We start from the raw sequence: 18969 nt of genomic DNA on the forward strand, positions 1-18969 counted from the left end.
TTCCCACCTGCAAACTATACAAACCTAAAGTGCACAGTCACGGTTTTGTGGAGGGGGTGCAAACGTGTGCAGAGCTGTATGCAAAGTTTTTACAAAACTGCAGAAAACATTTTATCGTGCTTTGATTGTTTGAACCTCTCCGACCTTTCATGAGTTTGGTTCCACTCTGAAATGTGGACGTATGAATCTGCCAAAGTCTCGTTCCCCTGAACCTTGTTACGCTGTCACTTGGTGAGTCACATCCAAAAGTGTCTGCTTTTGACACTCACGATGAGCAGTGTAATCTTCGCTCATTGCAACAATCACTCAGTACGTTTTATAAAGCCAGTAGGTGTAGTGTGAGCAGCTCATGGGTCTGCACACGGTGCGTTCGAGCGCAGCACTGAGCTGTAGGTCTCGTATGTTCTGGCGATTAGTCATCATACATATAAGATGTATGGAGTGCAAATCTGTTACAGCGCCACTGAAGCGTGGCGTCACTACATCTGTATAAGAAGATGCTAAATCTCATGGTATTGTGTGTGTGTGTGTATATTTAAAAAAACAAAAATCCCAGATATATAAAGCAAATATCTTCTCAACAAACAAGAATAGCAATAGTAAAGTGCTATGTGTGATATACCAGAATAAAAAAGATAATGGAGACCATGTAATATAATGTAATGTAAACAACCTGGTTGTTCCAGCTCTGAAAAAAAATCCTAAGGCTCGGCTTCAGTTCAGTCTCCTCTAACGGTCATGTCCGTGGAGCGTCATGTCTGAGGTGGGAGCTGCTTGTAGCTATGACTCATGGGAAGCATCAGGCGTCTTCTCATGGCGCTGCAGAGGAATGTTGGGAGTCCACACACACACACACTGCTGACATCATAGCCTGCGTCCTTGTGAGTCCCATAGTATTTGAAGTTCATGAGCCTTCTGCCTCATCATATGTGTCATTAAACCATTCACTTCCTGTCAGCTCGTGTGGTGTTACTAATTGGCTGAGATGTGTGTGTGTGTGTCCTGTGAGGGTGTGTGTTGGTGTTTGGAGCTCCATTAGGCGTCCGGTTTACCGTCTGTAGCGCAAAGAGCACAATGTCCAAGGCTTTCACAAGTTTCCAAGTAGGATTATAAAGGCTACACTAACTTTCCATATAAAGGCAAAATATTTATGTTCTCTCTTCACTAATGAGCGTCGTTCCTCCTCGTCTTCTCTGGGTGGACCTTTCTTTGAATGTGGCTGAAGTGGATGGAGGCAGGAGAGAGACTAAGACCTGGATGGCTTACTTCACTTTTCCAGCAAAAATTCTTGTTTTACTGCCAAGTCTTGCTTCTGTTATGATGAAGTGCTTGTTTTATTAAGCTATTTGGTCTCTGTGCAGTCTGTCACAGGGGTAATCGACTTCTTTACTGTACTCTTTCCTGGATCGTGTTTATCATCGCTCTTTTAAAATTGTCTGAAACATGACGTATTAGAAGAACCGAAATATTTAGTATAAACAGCGTAGCTCAATGAAATGTTAACCACACAACTGACGTGAATAGTTGTGCAAGCTGTGCATGAACATGCAATGAGTGGGCGAGGAAAATAAATATATCAACATTAGAAAGCCTCTTGGCCTGAGATAGTGTAATATCTGCAGAAGGTGGTTTATTAAATAGATGTTCCCCTGGATGTCCGAACCTTTGCACCTGCTACAATTACTTATGAATTTCTATTTGTTATTTTCCCATGAAATGAAAATAATTGGGCTCCTTCAGTTTTTAATATGATACTGATACCTTGGCTGTGAGTATCTGCAGATACCAGGATTAAATGAATGACTTAACCACTGCTCTCCTAATCTTTGTTTAAAATTAAACAAAAGATAAATGCATTGAAAATTAGAAAATGTAGAGTTGTTTCATAATTTAGATTTATTTGCATTGGTCTAGTCATAAGGCGGTCGTGTACTGCTGTCATTTACAGACATGACAGCTTCTGCTTTTGGATGTGACAAGAGATAGCTGAGGTGAAATCATTTTAATCGTCTTGACAACCGAGGCTTCGATTCCACTTATGGTAACATAAGTGGAATCGAAGCTTCCTGAAAAGCGTGTAAAGGAGCAATTGAGCAAGAGAGAAGTGTCGTTGAGTACAAAGCTGCTGCAAACAACCAAAGAGCTCTTTGTGTAGCAGCCTGAAATGTCTGCTTTGCTGTTGGCTTCCTCCGCTGCTACTGTAGCTCCTGCTAACGCCTGACGCAGTAACCACAGGGCCCACGTTAGCCTTCTGAGTCAGGAGGGCTGCATCCCTATTGTCAACATTTGATGCAAGCCTCCACTTAAATGTCTGTCGGCTTCTTTTCACTAAAAAAATGGGTCACTTCTCTTGGGTTTCTCATGCTTTTGCATGCAAACAAATCAGCTCAGTCACATTTTGCTCGTGCAGCTGAGTCAATTTACTGCAAGCCCATTTTCAAATTCAAATTTTATTTGTCACATACACAGTCGTACACAGTACGATATGCAGTGAAATGCTTAGACAACTGCTCGTGACCTAAAGAAAAAAAGACTATGAATAGGAGAGGAAATAAATCTGAAAATTAAAAAGGGTAAATTTAACTAGGAAGGAATAAAATAAAATATAAAAGTTAAAGTTGAAAATAAAATAACTGTACAACAAAATACACAATATAGAAATATATATGAATATATGAAGAAATATAGAACAATAACAGCAGCTGTACAAGTACTAAATTTTAAATGAAGAATATAATGTCCGGGATTGTCCAATCCACATGTGTAAGTGTCTTGTGCAGTGCAAATATGCTTAAAGTGATTTATTTAAGTGACTTAAGTGATAAAGGGATTCGATTAGATGACCACGCAGTGTAGTTGTGCAGCAGCCACTAGTGTAAACAATGTCCAGTGTGTGTGTAAGAACCATATGTGTGGGTCAGTACTGTGTGGGGGTGTGATTGAGAGACCGTGTCGCCTGCGGAAAGAAGCTCCTCCTCAGTCTCTCTGTGTTGGTCTTCAGGGAGCGGAATCGCTTTCCTGACCTCAACAGAGAGAACGGTCCGTTGTTGGGATGGCTGAGGTCCTTCACGATCTTCCTGGCCTTGGTCCAGCACCGCCTGCTGTAGATTGAGTGCAGGTCAGGGAGCTCGGAGCGGATGGTGCGCTCAGCTGACCGCACAACCCTCCGTAGAGCTCGTCTGTCCTGCATGGTGCTGTTCCCGAACCAGGTTGAGATGTTTATCGTCAGGATGCTCTCTATGGTGCAGGAGTAAAAGTTCCTGAGCACCTTGGAGGGCAGTCGGAAGTCTGTCAAGCGTCTGAGGTGGTAGAGACGCTGTCGGGCCTTTTTCACCACGGTGTTGATGTGACAGGACCATGACAGGTCCTGCGTGATGTGAACTCCGAGGTATTTGAAGCTGTATTTGGTATTTGGCTGGACAATGCAGAGGTGGGGATGAGTGGTGTCTGATTTTAATTAGCAGCAGAGCTTGTTATTACTGTGTTCTGCTGCCCACAGTAAGCAGGTAAAAAGCCCCTCTCTATTCATCTGTAGCTCTCTGCTGTGGTGTCTTCCCATCAGCCCCTCGTAAGCAGCTGAAGTGCCAGGCTAAGCCTACGCAAAGCAGACGCCCCACAGTCTTATCTGAGGAATGCGTGGCATCGTCACCGAGGATCTCCTCTGCAGGGAGGAAGCTTTATTATCTCAAAGCCTCTTTCTCCTATGATTGTCCCCTGAGACCACTCATAGACGTTTACTTTTTCCTGCCTGTGTCTGCAGATTTTTTTTCTTCTCTTTTTTCTGTCACTACCTTTTTATTTTAAGATATATTTGATTTTCCTTCTATGCACTGCTGCACAAATTGAGCTGCAAATCTTCGTGCCTTGCATACAGATACTGTAGCCGTGTGCTTTCTCTGTTAAAGCTAGCGTAGAGAGAGCCGCTCAGGAGTTATTGAAAGATTCAAACCAGACGGAGCTCATGATGGAGGATAATGATTGTGCTGTCCTTTGTGGTCTCTAAAGTTTTGCATGCCTTGGCATTTTACAGGCTTGCATGTTTTTGGGACTGTGGTCAGCAAGCCTGGCAGAGCCACAAGCTCATGAGTCTTAAGTTGCTCTCCTTTTCCTCTAATTCTCAACTGTGGCCTCGATAATTACAGACTTGGCTTCGTGAAGATGTCTTTGTTGTTGCATTTTTGTATTTCTCCATTTTATATTATGTAGTTTCTTTTGTACGCGTTATAGAGTTAATCCCTGCTGTATGTTTTTTTTCCAGTTAAACTTAAAGTGAACAGATGATGCTCATTTATCACAGAGGCAAAAGAAAACTGCAGGAAACACAAACGACCAATGAAGGCTCCAGATTAACTGGTTAGAACACATCAGTTGCTGGGTAGCCTCGTGTGGTTTGCTTTGCTTTCTTAGTTAATCCAAAACATTAATTTCTTCATGAGATGCTAATTGTTGTGTAATTATTCTTTCTTCAGCAGACACTCCTGCAATTAACGAGTCAAGCAAAAGCCAGAACATTGGCTTTGCTACCGTTACACAACTGGATATTTGTGCACATGAAATGCGATGTCATCTTATCTGAGCGAGTCAACTATCTGCAAAATGCCTCTTTGTAGACTGTCATTCACCAAAGAGTTTAATTGAAAATAAACTTTATGATGGGGGAAATTAATCATTCATAATTGAGAAACCTCGCGTGTCAGTGCCTCCTTTCTGTAGCGGTGCTTAATTTGGGCATTTCTGTGAGTAAAACGTTCCCTTTTTTTGCGTCTGCTTCAATGACAGAAATGATAAACTATCCGTCTTGGTACTTACAGGACTCGAGCCAGGATCGGTTTACCAAAGCAGCGCCGGCTGTTCACCCTGCAGCGATTTAAGCCAGGTTCACGTTTCCCCGAGAGGGGGCTCGCAGCGAACGCAGCGTGCATTACTGATGCACAGCCACGCTGCGTGATCCATCACCAGCAAACTTTACCCAGCTGCTTCTCCTGTGATTCACACTCAGCTGACCTGTAGATCACTGTTCTGCATTACGTTTGTGATAGACAGCATTAACTTGGATTATATTCTTTGGCTGTGACCCAGCTGGATGTTACAGTGAATCAGTGCTCAGCACTACTTCAGTTCTGCTCCAGCTGACTTCTAATGAATCTGCAATAACAGCCAGACTTTGAGTCAGTGATGTAAAGCTGTCATCGTGCCAGCCTGGGATACTCACTACATCTCCAGAGTTGTTTTAGTCTAAAGTAAACAGGCAGGATACAAAGAAGTGACACTTTACAATGATTCGGATGCAGTTAGGCTCTGCATGAGTCTGTAACGATGCTGTTGGGGCGTGGACGCTGTTGACTTTAACAGAGGAACCGCCAATAGAAAACCCGGGTGGCAGCACGTGTGGTCCACCAACTGGAGAAGTGCTTAACTTGGGGGTGGGGTTAAAACACAAAAACTGGTTAAAAACAATTCACTTCAAGATACAGCTAAACACACACAAACAGATTTAAAGCCATACAAAGTTTATTTAAAAGACATCAAGGAACCAATAAAAACTCTGACTGAAAACCTCGTTCATGCCCTCAAACTTTAAAGAAACTTTATTTCTGAGAGAATTAAGATCACCATCTTTTTTTTTTATGATGGTCACAGCGATGTTTGTCTCCAGCAGCAGGAGTAATAATGTTGTTTTTCTCCTGTTCCTGTTTTCAGTCACGCCTCCCTTCATATAGTTTCACACATGGACACTATGTCACTTAAATAGTATTTCTTTGCTTTACGGGCGATAAAGCCCATGATGGAGACAGTGTTTCCATTAAAAGACTTAAACTGCCAGAGCACTAAAATCATCATCATCACTTCATGGTGCAACAAGAAGTTGCAGAAAGTTCCACTCAGGGTCTGCTGTTCTTTTTAAATAGATTTTAGATTAAAACATGTTAATGCAGGTAATAACCTACGTCCCATACTTACAGCCTAAATACACATATCTTCTACTGTGATTAAAAATAAGCAGGTTTCACTGGTTAATACACTGGTAACCTGAAATGAGAGCGTGGTTTCTTCTTTTCTTTTTAAATAAACCTTTGGAACGATGAGATGATGCTGTTGAACTGCAATATTACATCTAAACGGTTTAGATGCATGAAAGAGGTTTCAAAGAGCCGGTGCCTGACTGTGTTGCAGTTTAACTGCAGTAAATGTTACTGCACTTGTGCCAATCATGTGATTTGTCATGAAGACGTTTGTCCCTTACAGCATGAGGGCGAGTCTGGGAGCTTCCCCGTGGTGATGAAATCAGTCAAGTCTATAGTAAGGAGGGAACAACTCTCAGTGATCTGCTGGAAGTTGTGCAAAGACTGTTTTGTGTTGGCAACATGTCAGCAGTGAAAATCAAGTCATTGGCAGAGAGAGATGAGTTGTTGTGGTCCAGAGTTGCTTAACTTAATTAGACCTGAACCAAGTGGTGCAGCATACATTACTGTAGTTGTTTTTTAAGACTGAATCATGTGCAGTCATTAGCCCAGTTGTGGCTTGCCCTAAGTGCTCTCAGCATTTGTGTCTTTGTTGCTATCACTAAGCGGAAGGGTTGAATTTCTGTGCAGCATCTGCAGCTGCAACTTATGGTTTCCCTAGCAAGGCCGTGTGACGTAAGTGGTGTGACAATAATATGCATCTGATGCTTGACAAACGCGTCTTTTTCTCTCGTTGAAATGGGCCTGACCTACTTAGATGACTGAGCTGTTTTTAAAGACCGCAAACATGGAAGGGCTTTTTTTCAGTCAAATATATTTAAATCAACATATATTGATCTACCAAACTCTTACATTTACTTGTATAGAGCTGTCTTCTAGGTTAATCAGCAGGATACTTGGAGTGAAATTCTGTGGGTGAAATTCCACAGATGAAATCTGATACTGAAAAGAAACTATTTCACTTTGTGCTTGATTCGTTGTTTAGACCTGTGAAACGCTAAAACGATTTATATTGGAAGGCATTCAAAAAGTCATTTTCATAAATAAGCTCTGGACAATGTGAGAAGAGTTTTTATTTTAACATGTCACGTGTGGGAGGAGGTGGCCTGTTTCACATACTTTGTGACTATACTGGAAATACTTTGACTCCCTGTGTGAAGGTGTGCAGGAGGCAAACTGAAGATATTTGCCTGCCACACTCAGATTGAGGCAAATGGATGCGTGCAGTTGTGACCATATGATTGAGTTGGACACATGCACCATCACCTGTTAATGTCTGCAAAGGTAGTGTCAATCCTTTCATCCTTGCACTGGAACACGCCTCACCTGCACAAGTGTAGTCTTATTCTGTGGGAAACTCAGCACGGTCTTCTTTAGGCTTGACACCAATGTTTATCTGATCAGTAATTACAGTGATAGTCGAACAGATGAAAACATTTGTTGTTCATCAGCTAATCTGTCTTCTTCAGGTGCTGCGTAGTGAGAGAGAAGCGGTGTGTGCGGCATGCTGAGGCCACACCCCCTGGCTCAGAATGAGTGTCAGAGATGGCGCTGCCAACATGGCAACGACTGCAGGTGGGGGAGGCGGGGGAGGCGGGCAAGCTAACCCTGTCGATCAGGATGGCCGCTCATACACGATCCAGATCTATCCGAGGTTGGCTGCTTACCCATCCACCTGCTGCAACCTCAAGTGAGTATCTCACCTGGAAAATAAACATCAGCATCAACGGTTTAGTTAGTTTGTTGTTGCTTCATTTATTTTTATGTCCACAAACTTATTGCACAACTTATTTATAATTGTTTTTTAATCTGCCCTGCTTCTATCAGAGTGCAGAAGGATGCAACGGCTGCTTCGGTGATCTCGGACGCCACTACGGCACTGGGGCTGGACCCCAGACGCCTGTACGTGCTGGCAGAGGTGAAGGAATGTGGTGGGGAAGAGTGGGTGCTGGAGGCCGGAGACCTGCCGGTACAGAGGTTCCTGCTGTGGCCTCGAAAAGCACAGGAGCAACACCCTCAGAGCCTTGGCTTTTACTTCTTACTACAGGTAGAGTTGACAGCACACGACGCGTTACAGTCAGCTCACTGAGTGTGGACTGTTGAAGGCTGTTTGACCGTTCCAGTCAACGTGCTTCTACTCTCTGTTTCGCCTTTAGTGAGAAAAAACAGCAAGTTGTTAAACCCTAGACACTAGTTTGCAGACTATTTATGGAAAATGTAACAGAAAAGGCGAGAAAATCATTTTTCCAGCACATGTAACAGCAGCATGTGTGAGACGAGTGCTGTTTGGCCCTGGCCTTGATGATTTTGGCCGGTTTTAAGGAATGCAAACAGCCCGGAGTATTTTTAACAGTCTCAAGAAATCAGTGTGTCAGTTTGACGGCTAATACGTGCTGTTTTCGTCTTTATAATTTGATCCAGGAGAGGAATCGTGATGGCTCAATCCGTTATGTCCACCTCCCGATGTTGTCCAAGGAACAGGAGGCACAGCGGCTCGCTGCCAGGGGCTTCCTTCCCCCTCCCCAGGATGATTTTGCAGACCTCTGCAACCTCCCCGTCCTCAATGAGGACAGCATATTAAACAACTTGCGCACACGGTTTCACAAGAAAAAGATCTATACCTATGCAGGGAGCATCCTCATCGCCATCAACCCCTTTAAGTTCCTGCCCATCTACAACCCTAAGTATGTCAAGATGTACGAGAACCACCAGCTGGGCAAACTGGAGCCTCATATTTTTGCTATCGCAGATGTGGCCTACTATGCTATGCTCAGGAAGAAGGTCAACCAATGCATTGTCATCTCTGGGGAGAGTGGCTCAGGCAAGACCCAAAGTACCAACTTCCTGATCCACTGTCTGACTGCTCTCAGCCAGAAGGGCTACGCCAGCGGGGTGGAGAGGACCATCCTGGGTGCTGGACCAGTTCTGGAGGTAAGATGCTATGTGTGATGGCTGGGTGTGTCTCTACTCCAGTGGACAATTTAATTGAACTGTAGCTCAGCTAATTTGAATTAGCCTAGCCCTGCCATGCCTTAAACCTTAGCTGATCCAGCTGCAGGGACTAAAGAAAGTATATTAAAAATGTTTACATAGACCCACGGGTGCAGAAAAAAGATGGTTTGGACTGAGAGCTGAAGTCCACACAGGTTGCCACATCATTAGGCATACGCTTCTTTGTCATTTTTTAATCTATATTGGACCATAATTTACAAAATGAGCATCAGTCTGTATCGAAGAAGACCTGAAATTAGTAATCGAGACTATAAACTCGTTAGGAAAGTGTTTACCGAAGTAATAGGTCACAAAGGTTTTCCCATAGACTTCTACACGATCTCACTTCCACTTCCTTAGAACCACTGCAGGTTTAAGGTGCCTCCACATGGGCGTCGCTCCTCAGAGTGCCATACTTATTTACTGCACTGGTTTCAGTCAGTTGCTCTCTTGATTAGGTCACATCGAGTGGTGAGAGCACTTCCTCAGAAGTGACTCATGATTTTGCTTAGACGTACAAAAGCACAGACACGAGATGAAAAAACTGCAGCGAGCTACATTTGGAGATATTTCACAGGTTTATATGTCTGTAGTTATGAATGGTGAAAACATCTGATGATGTCGAACTGAGGAAATCTATTTTCAGGCTGCTGCGTGGGCTAACATGACAGAGCCTGTTTTTGTACAGTGTAAATGTCTGTGGCATAAAGAAAGAAGCAGGTAAAGAAAGAAGAAATGAAAAAAAGGGAAGTTGCTTTATTGACACCATCATGTTGCTTCATTGCCTTTGAAAATGCTGTGGGAAGCCAGGCAAGATAAAAGGCTTTGTATTGGTTTCCTATCTGCTTTTGAGCGCACAGATGATTTCGATTACATTTGCAGTGCTGGTTTACATAGCTGAAGATAAAACACAGCTTTTCTCTGACTTCTGTCTTTGACAGCAGAAATATGTGCCCGTTTAATTTGGAGCTAAACTTTTAATTTGGAGCTAAACTTTGACCAAACAGACTTTTGTCAAAGTTTCGGTCAGGTGACCGTACGTGTTCCTGCTTTCTGCTGTGAGAAACTGGATACTTGTACTGACTCGCTCTACAACCGCTGACAGCTGAGACTGAACAAAAACGATAAACAAAGTGAAACGTAACACTTGGCGTAAGTCGCTGGTGGGTAATTACGAATGATTAAAAAAAAAGAATTTTCCATAGTATAAAAACAGCACAGAGGCGTGGCCGGGTCTTTGAACAGCGCGTCTCAGGACAGGAAAGGGCGGTGCTAATCAGATGAACTCCACGATATGCATGCACATATTCAAATGTCCACTTTTGAGCTCATTACATGAAGTCTTCTGTCCGTCAGGCTGCTGTCACAGTTTAAAAAACAACATAAAAAACATAAAACATGCAAATATGTAGGTAAAAGCTAACAGCTGCCTACTTTTACATTGTTTTAACAAAGCGCTGCAGCATAACGTGCAGCTGTTGCCTCTGCTCGAGCTGAAACTCCGAGCTACGTGGCAAAGAACAGAGTCGACTTGGTTTTGTTTATTTTTCATCGGCGTAATGAGAAACGGGCTCTCCTCCACTTTCACATATGGAAGAATTTACCTCTGGTCAGACCTCGAGCAGCATTATTATTGTCAAGTCATTTTCAGCATTCACATCGCTGCGTCTCTTTGTACTCTCTTATAAGCAGGGAGCGTTGTCTTACATTGTATTTTGTAGATTAAGTCAGCTTTGAATGTTTTCCACAGTGTGCAGTGTTAGCCCTGCAGCATCGACTCTGCCGAATTCACCATGATGCTGTGTGCAGATGATGACAGATAAAGGGCTTCTGTCTGCGGCTGCAATGAGATTTCAGGCTGGAAAGCCCTGCTGCACATTCACCTAAATGCCAAGTAGACAAAAAGCAGAAATCCCACTACTTGTTTTTAGTTTGATAGCCTTCGTCAGAGTGGGGAAGTGATTACTCTCGGCCCTGAATTGGAAGTAAATCTCTACATATTTTTCAGTTTTAATGTTGCAGAAGTGGGGCTAAAAATAAAGCTCTAGTCAGAACAGCCGTATGTGGAATGTGGTTTATTCAGAGTACAAAATGGTGCAGAGAAGCGAACCCCCACCCCGATCTCTGAAAGTAAATCTGTAGAGCACGCACTGCTTGGAAACAGAACTAAGTAAAAAAAGAAGTTTAACAAGAACTGGCCACAAGCTGTTGGCTGAATGGCAAGAAAAGAGGGTTTGCCATAACTTGCAGTAACTCAGTGTGTTCATCTATCATCTGTCCCATCTCTGACAGATGACTCAGTATTCGAGCTCTTCCTCACAGAACTGCTGCTGCTTTATTCAGATGCATTTGAATGAGCGCAGCCTGGGTCCCTTGATGTGTGTCACTCTGTCAGAGTCTTTGGTTCTGGATGGCAGGTTGAGGGAAGAAGGGGAGGAGGCAGCAGAGGCTTTTCCCCCTCGATCAGCAGAGTTCTGGTCCCTCTGGCAAACACAGTGCCTCTCTGCCGTTTACTCCCAGAATGCAATGCGTGTGTGCTATGTCAGTCCAGAGCTGTGGTTGCAGGGCCAGACAGGGAGACGAGTTTGGCCTTTACTGGCCTGGTCAGCAGAGGAAATGGCGATCGGGTTGGGTTGCATCTGGGACCGGTCACGCAATCGCCCGGGATATTGACCAGCTGTGCATTTCCTCTTGGCATCATTACAGCAGCTAAAGATGGGTTTTACTTAGAGACGTGGAAACTTTAGTGTTTTTAAGGTTTTCTCCTTAGCGTTAGCCTGCTGGAAGACCCTTCATGTGAAAACAGCTGAGACCGCTGACATGAATCAAACGTTCCCTGTATACCGATACCACACAAATGTAATGGGAACCCTTTGGATTTCTGCAGTATTTACTTATTAAATATGGGCCAAATGCCATGCATCCATTTTTCTCCTGCTTATCAAATTCAGGGCAGGTGGCAGGATATGAGGCTAATAGAGGAAGGTGGCCAGTTTAAGATCACCTGTTACCTTAATGTGTGCGTCTTTAGGTTGCAGGTGTACCAGGCACACGGCGAACATGCAGTCCAGGCTGAATTGTTGAGTTGATCTCTGTGCTAACAACTTCTCTAAAAGCTTCTTGTAGTTATTTGTTCCAATTAAGGACATGAGGTTGAATGTGTGAGGTGTGCTGGTGCCACTTTGTGGGAATAAGATTAAAGCATGGTTGAAATGCTGCAACAACTTAGGAAGGGTCTTAGAAAAAGTGTTACAACGATACATGTAGCTGAAACCTTTCTGTAGAAAATGCAGTTAATTTGTAAGAAGGTGTCCTTTAAACATGAAAAACCTCATGAATAAAAATATCTGCAGCTTGCTGAAATACTTGTTGGTCTGGCCAGTATGGAAAAAACACTGGTGTTAGGAGACCACAAAGGAAACCACCGTGGCACAAACGGCCACCTGGCTGTCCCGCATCACAATTCTCTTTGGACAGATGAGACAAAAGTCGAACTTGTGGCAAAAATGTACAAAGATGTTTGGAGGATCTCACCCAGCTGTGAAGCACGGCGGAGGCAGCATCGCGGTTTGGGTACTCGGGCTCTCCTTCTACAGACTTGATGTCTCGCAGTCTTTCAAGGAATAAGTATTAAAAATTGCATCCAAACTAGAGCTGGGCAATATAAGATTTTTTCATATCACGATATGTTTTTTCCATTTCAGGCGATAACGATATATATCACGATATAAGCCAAATAACTATATTTGTAAGATTTAAATGTGCCGTTGCTCACAAGTAAAATGTGAAATAATCAGCAGCTTGTTTTGATTTAAATATTTATTTCCCATAATAAGTTCAACAGGGTAGATGTACTTAAGGAACATGAGACTTTTTCAGATAAATAAAGGCAAATATTGCAAACTACACAAAAGGCAGTTTCAAAATAAAACAAACGAAACAGACTAAACTGTCAATTCCACTTAGAAACAAAATATTAATTCTAAAAATAAATCTGTTTGTTTTACAGAAGAACAGACAAAATTGACTAACTTTTGTCAATATCAAATAAACTGAGAACTAAAAGTAAATTCTCCATCTCTCCTTGTTGTATAGCTGAGCTTTTCAAACAGTTTTAACAGTTACTTTAGTCTGACAAAAGCCGAATGACGAATCAGCGCTTCCAGTCAGAGACTGAGCTGCACCGCTTTATTGTATTTCCAGACTTGCTTTCGGCACATTTACAGTGCGCGCTGCTCTGTTTTTTGTCAGACTTGAAATAGCCGAAACACCTTCACACTACGGGACTTCTGTGGCTCTTCCGTTCAACAATCTCTCCGGCGTTGGAACCATCATCGGTTTTCTCTTCGGTAACCTTCGGTCACGCTCTCGGTTGATTAGTCGGCACACTCATTTCCTCCATTACCCGGCGGCACGGCGGCTGGCTGCTTCCCAAACAAATACACATGTGCGGCTTGGCACTTGTCCTGTACGTAACAAGTCACGTGACGTGACGCTACGGCTGTGATTGGTTCGGCTCTGCGCTACTTAATTTGGATTGGCTGTTGTTGTTTTTTTTAAGAGGACGAGCGGTGAGGCCTATCGCAATAGTTACATTTTTCTATGGAGAAAAAGTTATTTCGCAATACGTATCGTTATGGTTCTATCGCCCAGCTCTAATCCAAACATTTACAGATTGTCAGAGCAGCAGTCCAAACCCAGAAGCTTAGGCGTGTTTGGGTGAGTCACCAACATAATGACACAAAGCACAGAAGTAAATCAATAAGGTGATTTTTGACAAAGAAGGGATTTTAGGAAACGGCCAAGTCAGAGCCTTCACCTTAACCCCGCGACCCAAAGACGACCGTTCATCCAAGAATTCTTAATAACTAAACTGTCATAGCGTAATAGTTCCTCCTCTTTATTGTTTTACAAGAAGAATCTGGCCTCAGTAATCTCACTGGTCACCCTTTCAGCCTGCACTCATCATCTTTTTTACTTTAGTCAGGTTGTGTTTGAGCTGGATGAACCTCCTAAGTAATGAGTGTAGAAGTTCTGGTTGTTTTAAGGTTCGTAGCGCTCACGGCTCTGTCGACGTCGTTAGAGGGTTCTATACTATTTTTAGTGTTTTTGCCCAAATGGAGGAATTTTTACAAAAGGATTTAATTTGGTTCCTTTTTTGGAGGCTGGTCAGGTTACAGCAGTGGAAAGTGTGTGACTGTGTATCTGAACACGTGTGTGTCATCGAGCTATAGGGGAGGCCTAAAGGTCCGGCCCACATTTTGATGAGGTGAGATCATCATGTGTGGTGCTGGCTGCGTGCTGTTGCCGGCAGAATGAATGGCCACAACCTGAAACCATCTGCAAAGCTCCTGTCCTACTTAGCGCCCCCCTTTTCCTATATGCTGCTCTGTTCTTTAATTTTTCAGCCTCTGTCCTGAAAATAATGGAACAAATAAAAGCTTCAAGCTGCAGAAAAGCAATAAAGCTGTGCTTCCACTCGTGAACCGGTTCGACTGGTTGATCCTCTCTTACGTGGTTCTTTTGGCTTCTTTGTTTTCTTTTGCCAGACTTTAAAGCCATCTTTTTCTTTTTTTGCCAGTAGGGCCTGGCTCTGTTTAAGCAAGCTGGCTTTCATATAGGAGAACTGTGCGTTTAAAAGCTGTGGTTAAGAATGATCTTATAGTCCTGAGAGGGTGAAATATGCAGCTTTAAGCTTTAGAACAGACAAAATATTTTGATTATATTCTGGTGCAGATTCATGCATGCTGGAAAGAGAATTAAAGTCGCTCAGTTATTTAAAAAAAGTGATAATACAAACTGTTTCCAGTCCATTGCAACACTTGAATACTTTTCATTTCAACAACTCAAGCATATTAGCAGTTAAGCAGCTTGCTCAGGATAAAAGCATGATTGAGTCAATCGTGGTCCCGCAGACTGATGCAGAGAAAGCCAGGCAACGCTGTGCAAACAGTTTGTTTTCTCATGCAGATGAAAGCTCCTGATATGAGAGACTCCATTATTCCTTAGTTATGTCATAAATGTTGTTTCTGTAATGGTCAGTCCACTAGTGTGTGCAAGATCCTAATGTTTAATGCTAAAATATAATTTTTGCCATCTGTGAATTTATAGAAAAATAGTAAAGCACATTGTTATTTTTAGATACCAAATCAGTTATTTACTTGCATTCCTAAACAGAAAAATGTGTTTTTATGACAGGTGGTCTAATGAATGTGTTCAGCACTGTAAGTAGCAACAGGATGTGTGCCTGCTGTAATACATAATGGATAATGAAACCAGCAGAACTTCTTTTAATTGAAGCTGCCTCTGAAAGTGAGTGAATTCCTACAGACGCACAATGCTGCACTGCTCTGTCATCACACTAATAATCATCCAGTTATTATCGTGGAATATGTGCTGGCTTAGCTTGTATTGAACCGTACGGTGTGGACAACAACTGGCAGCTATGGCAAATAGCTGTCTTTTTGTGGCCTCAGTGTCTTTTAATGCAATTATGTGATGAGTAATGTGGGTCGTTGTGCGATTAATCGCACAATCAGCCCGTCTAAGAAGGGCACAGATCGGCGTTTGAGTGGAATTCTAGTTTTTTTATTTATTTATTTTTAGTGTCGCTCTCTCTTCTAAATGTGGTCGTTTCTAAAATGTGACACATATTCAAAGAAATTAGTTGAGAAATGTTGAACAGTTTAAATAAAGGCAGAGGCGTGAATATAGGTGGCCTGTTGGTTATGTAATATAAAGCTCTGTGCTGGAAGCTTAACATCTTACTTAAGCACGTATGCCTTTTTCAGATCCTAAGCCTCCTCCTGCCACGCTCACTCTTTCAGACAGGAAGTTCTTGTTATCCCGAAGCACCAAACAGGAAGTCGCTACGACATGGGAAGTAGCAGCGGTAGCTCTGTCTACTGTTAGCTCAGAGTCTTGGGGGGTGTGGGCAGGCCAGAGTATTGTATTGTAGTTCAGGAAGTGCAGAGGAGGCCATAGCATCTGCTGATCCATTGTTTATCTCTTGCTTATGAGTAGTTATTCAGGCTGGGTGGCATTGTGTGTGAGTCTGGGAAAAGCTGGCATTACTGTGATTAAGTCACAGTGCCAGCCCATGAGTCAACCGTCCTATAAACACACACGTATGCAGAGGCCTCCTGTAATCATACCGTTCAGCATCTTGCTGAAAAGCAGAACATGCTTCGCCCTGCAGTCCGCACACAGCTGACATGTTCTGCTACATGTCAGCTGTGCCACTTCAGGGTCTATTCGTGTGTTGTGACCACAGCACAGGCTGGGGTTTGATGTGGTCCCCATCTAGACATGGGTGGAGTGGCTTAAAATGACTCCAATCTGGTAAAACACCAAACCACAAGAGGAGCAAAACTGGTGCATGAAAACTTTAACATACCTCTTGAACCTTTTCACTTCATGTTTCATTAATGTTACCTTTCAGTCTGATGAATCAGCCTTGCCGACTCACATCTATTGTTTTAGATGGACCCAAAAAGGCTCTGGGGTGGGAGCAGCACTTTGGCTTTAGCGGCATTTTTTTCTGCAGACTGCAACACTGGAAAAAGTTTTATGACCATCAAAGATGATCATCAAAAATTATTCAGCCTGAAAAAATAAGGCATGTCAGAAATCTGACGACTGCAGTGGGAGGTTCCTCTTGAACTCGGCGCCGAGGCTCTGGACCAAAGGCCTTCCTTCAGAAGCTGCAGATGCGTTATCAGTTATGACAGCAGGCTTGATGCCTTCTGTGCAAGGTCATCACACAGACTGGACTGACTGTGGCATATCGGCCGTGATTATCAGAATGAACTGCTGTGGGTTTAGATTGTCTCATTAAATAAAAGAGGAAATAGTTCTGAAATCTGTGAACCCTAAAAGCGCTTTAACTTAGATCCTGGATCCAGGATCCGGCTCTGTGCAGATCTTTGCGTCTGCCTTCCAGGACTTTAGCTCTGTGATGGTGGAGCTGTCACGGATTTCAATATAACCTTCTGCAAAGGGCTGATAGGTTTCTGTGCTCATCAGTCATTGTACTCTTCAGAGGTTTGAGAACCTTAATTAGGTCCTCCAGTATCCTTGACATAGTTTCTGTGCATGAGACTCTCCTGCTGTTCTACATAGCGCTCCAGCCTGTCACGTGCTTGTGAACAGGCCATTCCAGCTTCTCCTGCTCGGTTTTCAGGGCACGGCTGGCTGCTGTGCTTCAGTGGACAAACAGGAGCCTGTTTTACTGAGACACACAATCTGACGCCCCAGTTCAGCTGCTGCATTGATTGCATTTGTTGTGTTGTTGTTTCGTCTGTAATAACAGGGATGTGCTTTTGCCCTTCATTTCCATTCCATCACCGTTTGTCGGCGCTTCAGCGAGACGCTAACGTGTGTGGCCGAGCCTGCAGAGTGACACGGTCCATCTCCGCTCCGATGTAAACAGAAAGCTTTCAGTGGTTCTGCAGGTTAGGGTCAGGGGTTACTCTAGTAAGAGCTCCACGTGGTGTGGTAAAAATTCCCCATTGTGTCTTTTCTGAAGCGTCATCTGGAGGGGATATTGTTACTTTGATACCCTGAAATCCTGAATACTTTGCAGCAGCTTTAGGCTGCATCCTCAGCTGTGAAACCTCCCACACTCCTGCTTTTATTGTAGCTGTCTGTTTAAAAGCTGCAGGGAGTAGACGTTGTTCTTTCCTACCCGGCTCTCTTCCTTGCGCTGCCAGTAAACACACCGTGGCGATGTCTCCGTAGGTGCCGTGCCGCCGATAGCATGAGCCCCACGTGTTGCACAGTGGTAGCACGCTCAGTTTATCCGCCGTCATCTTTGGAGAGCACAAAATGCTCCCGCGCAGACTGAAACGATGTTCCCGCTGATGCATCCTTTAACTCGGCGCCTCCTTCGTCACCGCTTGTTGCCGTTTCCACGACCGACTCGCCGGCTGCGCTCGTCACTTAACCCTAGTTCAGACTAAACACACTTCACAAAGATCAGAATTGCTGACATTCTTGCACTAAATGAGAATCGGAGAAAAAGTTGTGTGTGCCCGTTTCCTCCTTCATGGATTGTGCAGAATGACTCCTCGTGACCCCGCCGGTTGGCTCCTCTCGTGGTAGCTGTTCCTGCTTGCAGATTCAGTATGCCTGTGCTTCTGCGTACGTGCCAGTATTTTTAGATCCTGTTCCTAAAATATAGACAATTGTGCAGTTTTTTGTGAAACTTAAGTTGGGCGCAGATGGTTTAGAGTTAAAATGACTTTTTACACCAGAGCAAAACTCCATCATTTAGCTTTTAAGTTGGTTTCTGTCAGTTTCTGATTTGCTTTCCAGGCTTTGCTAATAATAGGGAGAATTTATTACAATCAGCCTTTGCATACTGAAGCAATTACTTTTTCCCCCCGACCACGACTACCACCACCGCTTTATTACCACCATGCATCCAGTAATTGATTTAGTGCTGTGTAGCTGCCAGGTGATAATTGCCCTACTTTTTAAAAGCATAAGTTGCCATTTCTGTGTGCGATTGTTGTAATAATCAATAAATCTAATTAGAAAACTCCCAAAAATTACTTCTACAACTTTTCTCTGTCCAAACCGGCATCATTGTGTTTGTTTTGTCTAGAAAGATTACAGGAGGTGGAAGTATTTGTTTCTGACGTCGACGGCGTTGTGATACTTGAAAGAATCCGTTCATTGTCGGCGGTTCAGACGAGCTCGAAGGGTTTAAGCGTAGTCAGTGGGATATATTGGCAGCCTGAAGCCAAGCTTAGAGCAAGAACTGTGCAGAGATGTGGTTGGATTCAATCGCTGCCAACATCATGTGATCTCTCCAAAGCATTTCTCACATTCATGTCAACAACAAAGTGATTATTTTGTCTCTAAGCACCGATCGGCCTCGCCTCAGCGTTATGCCAGCGATGATATAGATCCCTGCTGCTTGGTTTTCCAATGTAACCGGTAATAGATGAGTGTGTCTAAGGCTTCAAAAACACGACAGATATACTTTTTAGTTTAAACTTTCTGCTGCCAA

The 18969-nt window shown here is 43.4% G+C and overlaps 1 protein-coding gene across 10 annotated transcripts in view; it reads left to right on the forward strand.

The window, feature by feature from the left end:
• myo9bl (myosin IXb-like) overlaps window positions 1-18969 on the forward strand; it is a 54294-nt gene that overhangs the window by 12519 nt on the left and 22806 nt on the right. For all 10 annotated transcript variants that reach the window (XM_084920559.1, XM_084920555.1, XM_084920556.1 and 7 more), the window contains exons 2-4: window positions 7433-7653; window positions 7791-8010; window positions 8385-8894. In XM_084920559.1, coding sequence (XP_084776685.1) covers window positions 7496-7653; window positions 7791-8010; window positions 8385-8894 — 888 coding nt within the window. In that variant the 5' untranslated portion in view covers window positions 7433-7495. The remainder of the gene's footprint in view (window positions 1-7432; window positions 7654-7790; window positions 8011-8384; window positions 8895-18969) is intronic.

This window comes from Perissodus microlepis, chromosome 23 (genome assembly GCF_051167445.1).
Source record: "Perissodus microlepis isolate ML-2025 ecotype Zambia chromosome 23, ASM5116744v1, whole genome shotgun sequence".
NCBI classification, from domain to species: domain Eukaryota; kingdom Metazoa; phylum Chordata; class Actinopteri; order Cichliformes; family Cichlidae; genus Perissodus; species Perissodus microlepis.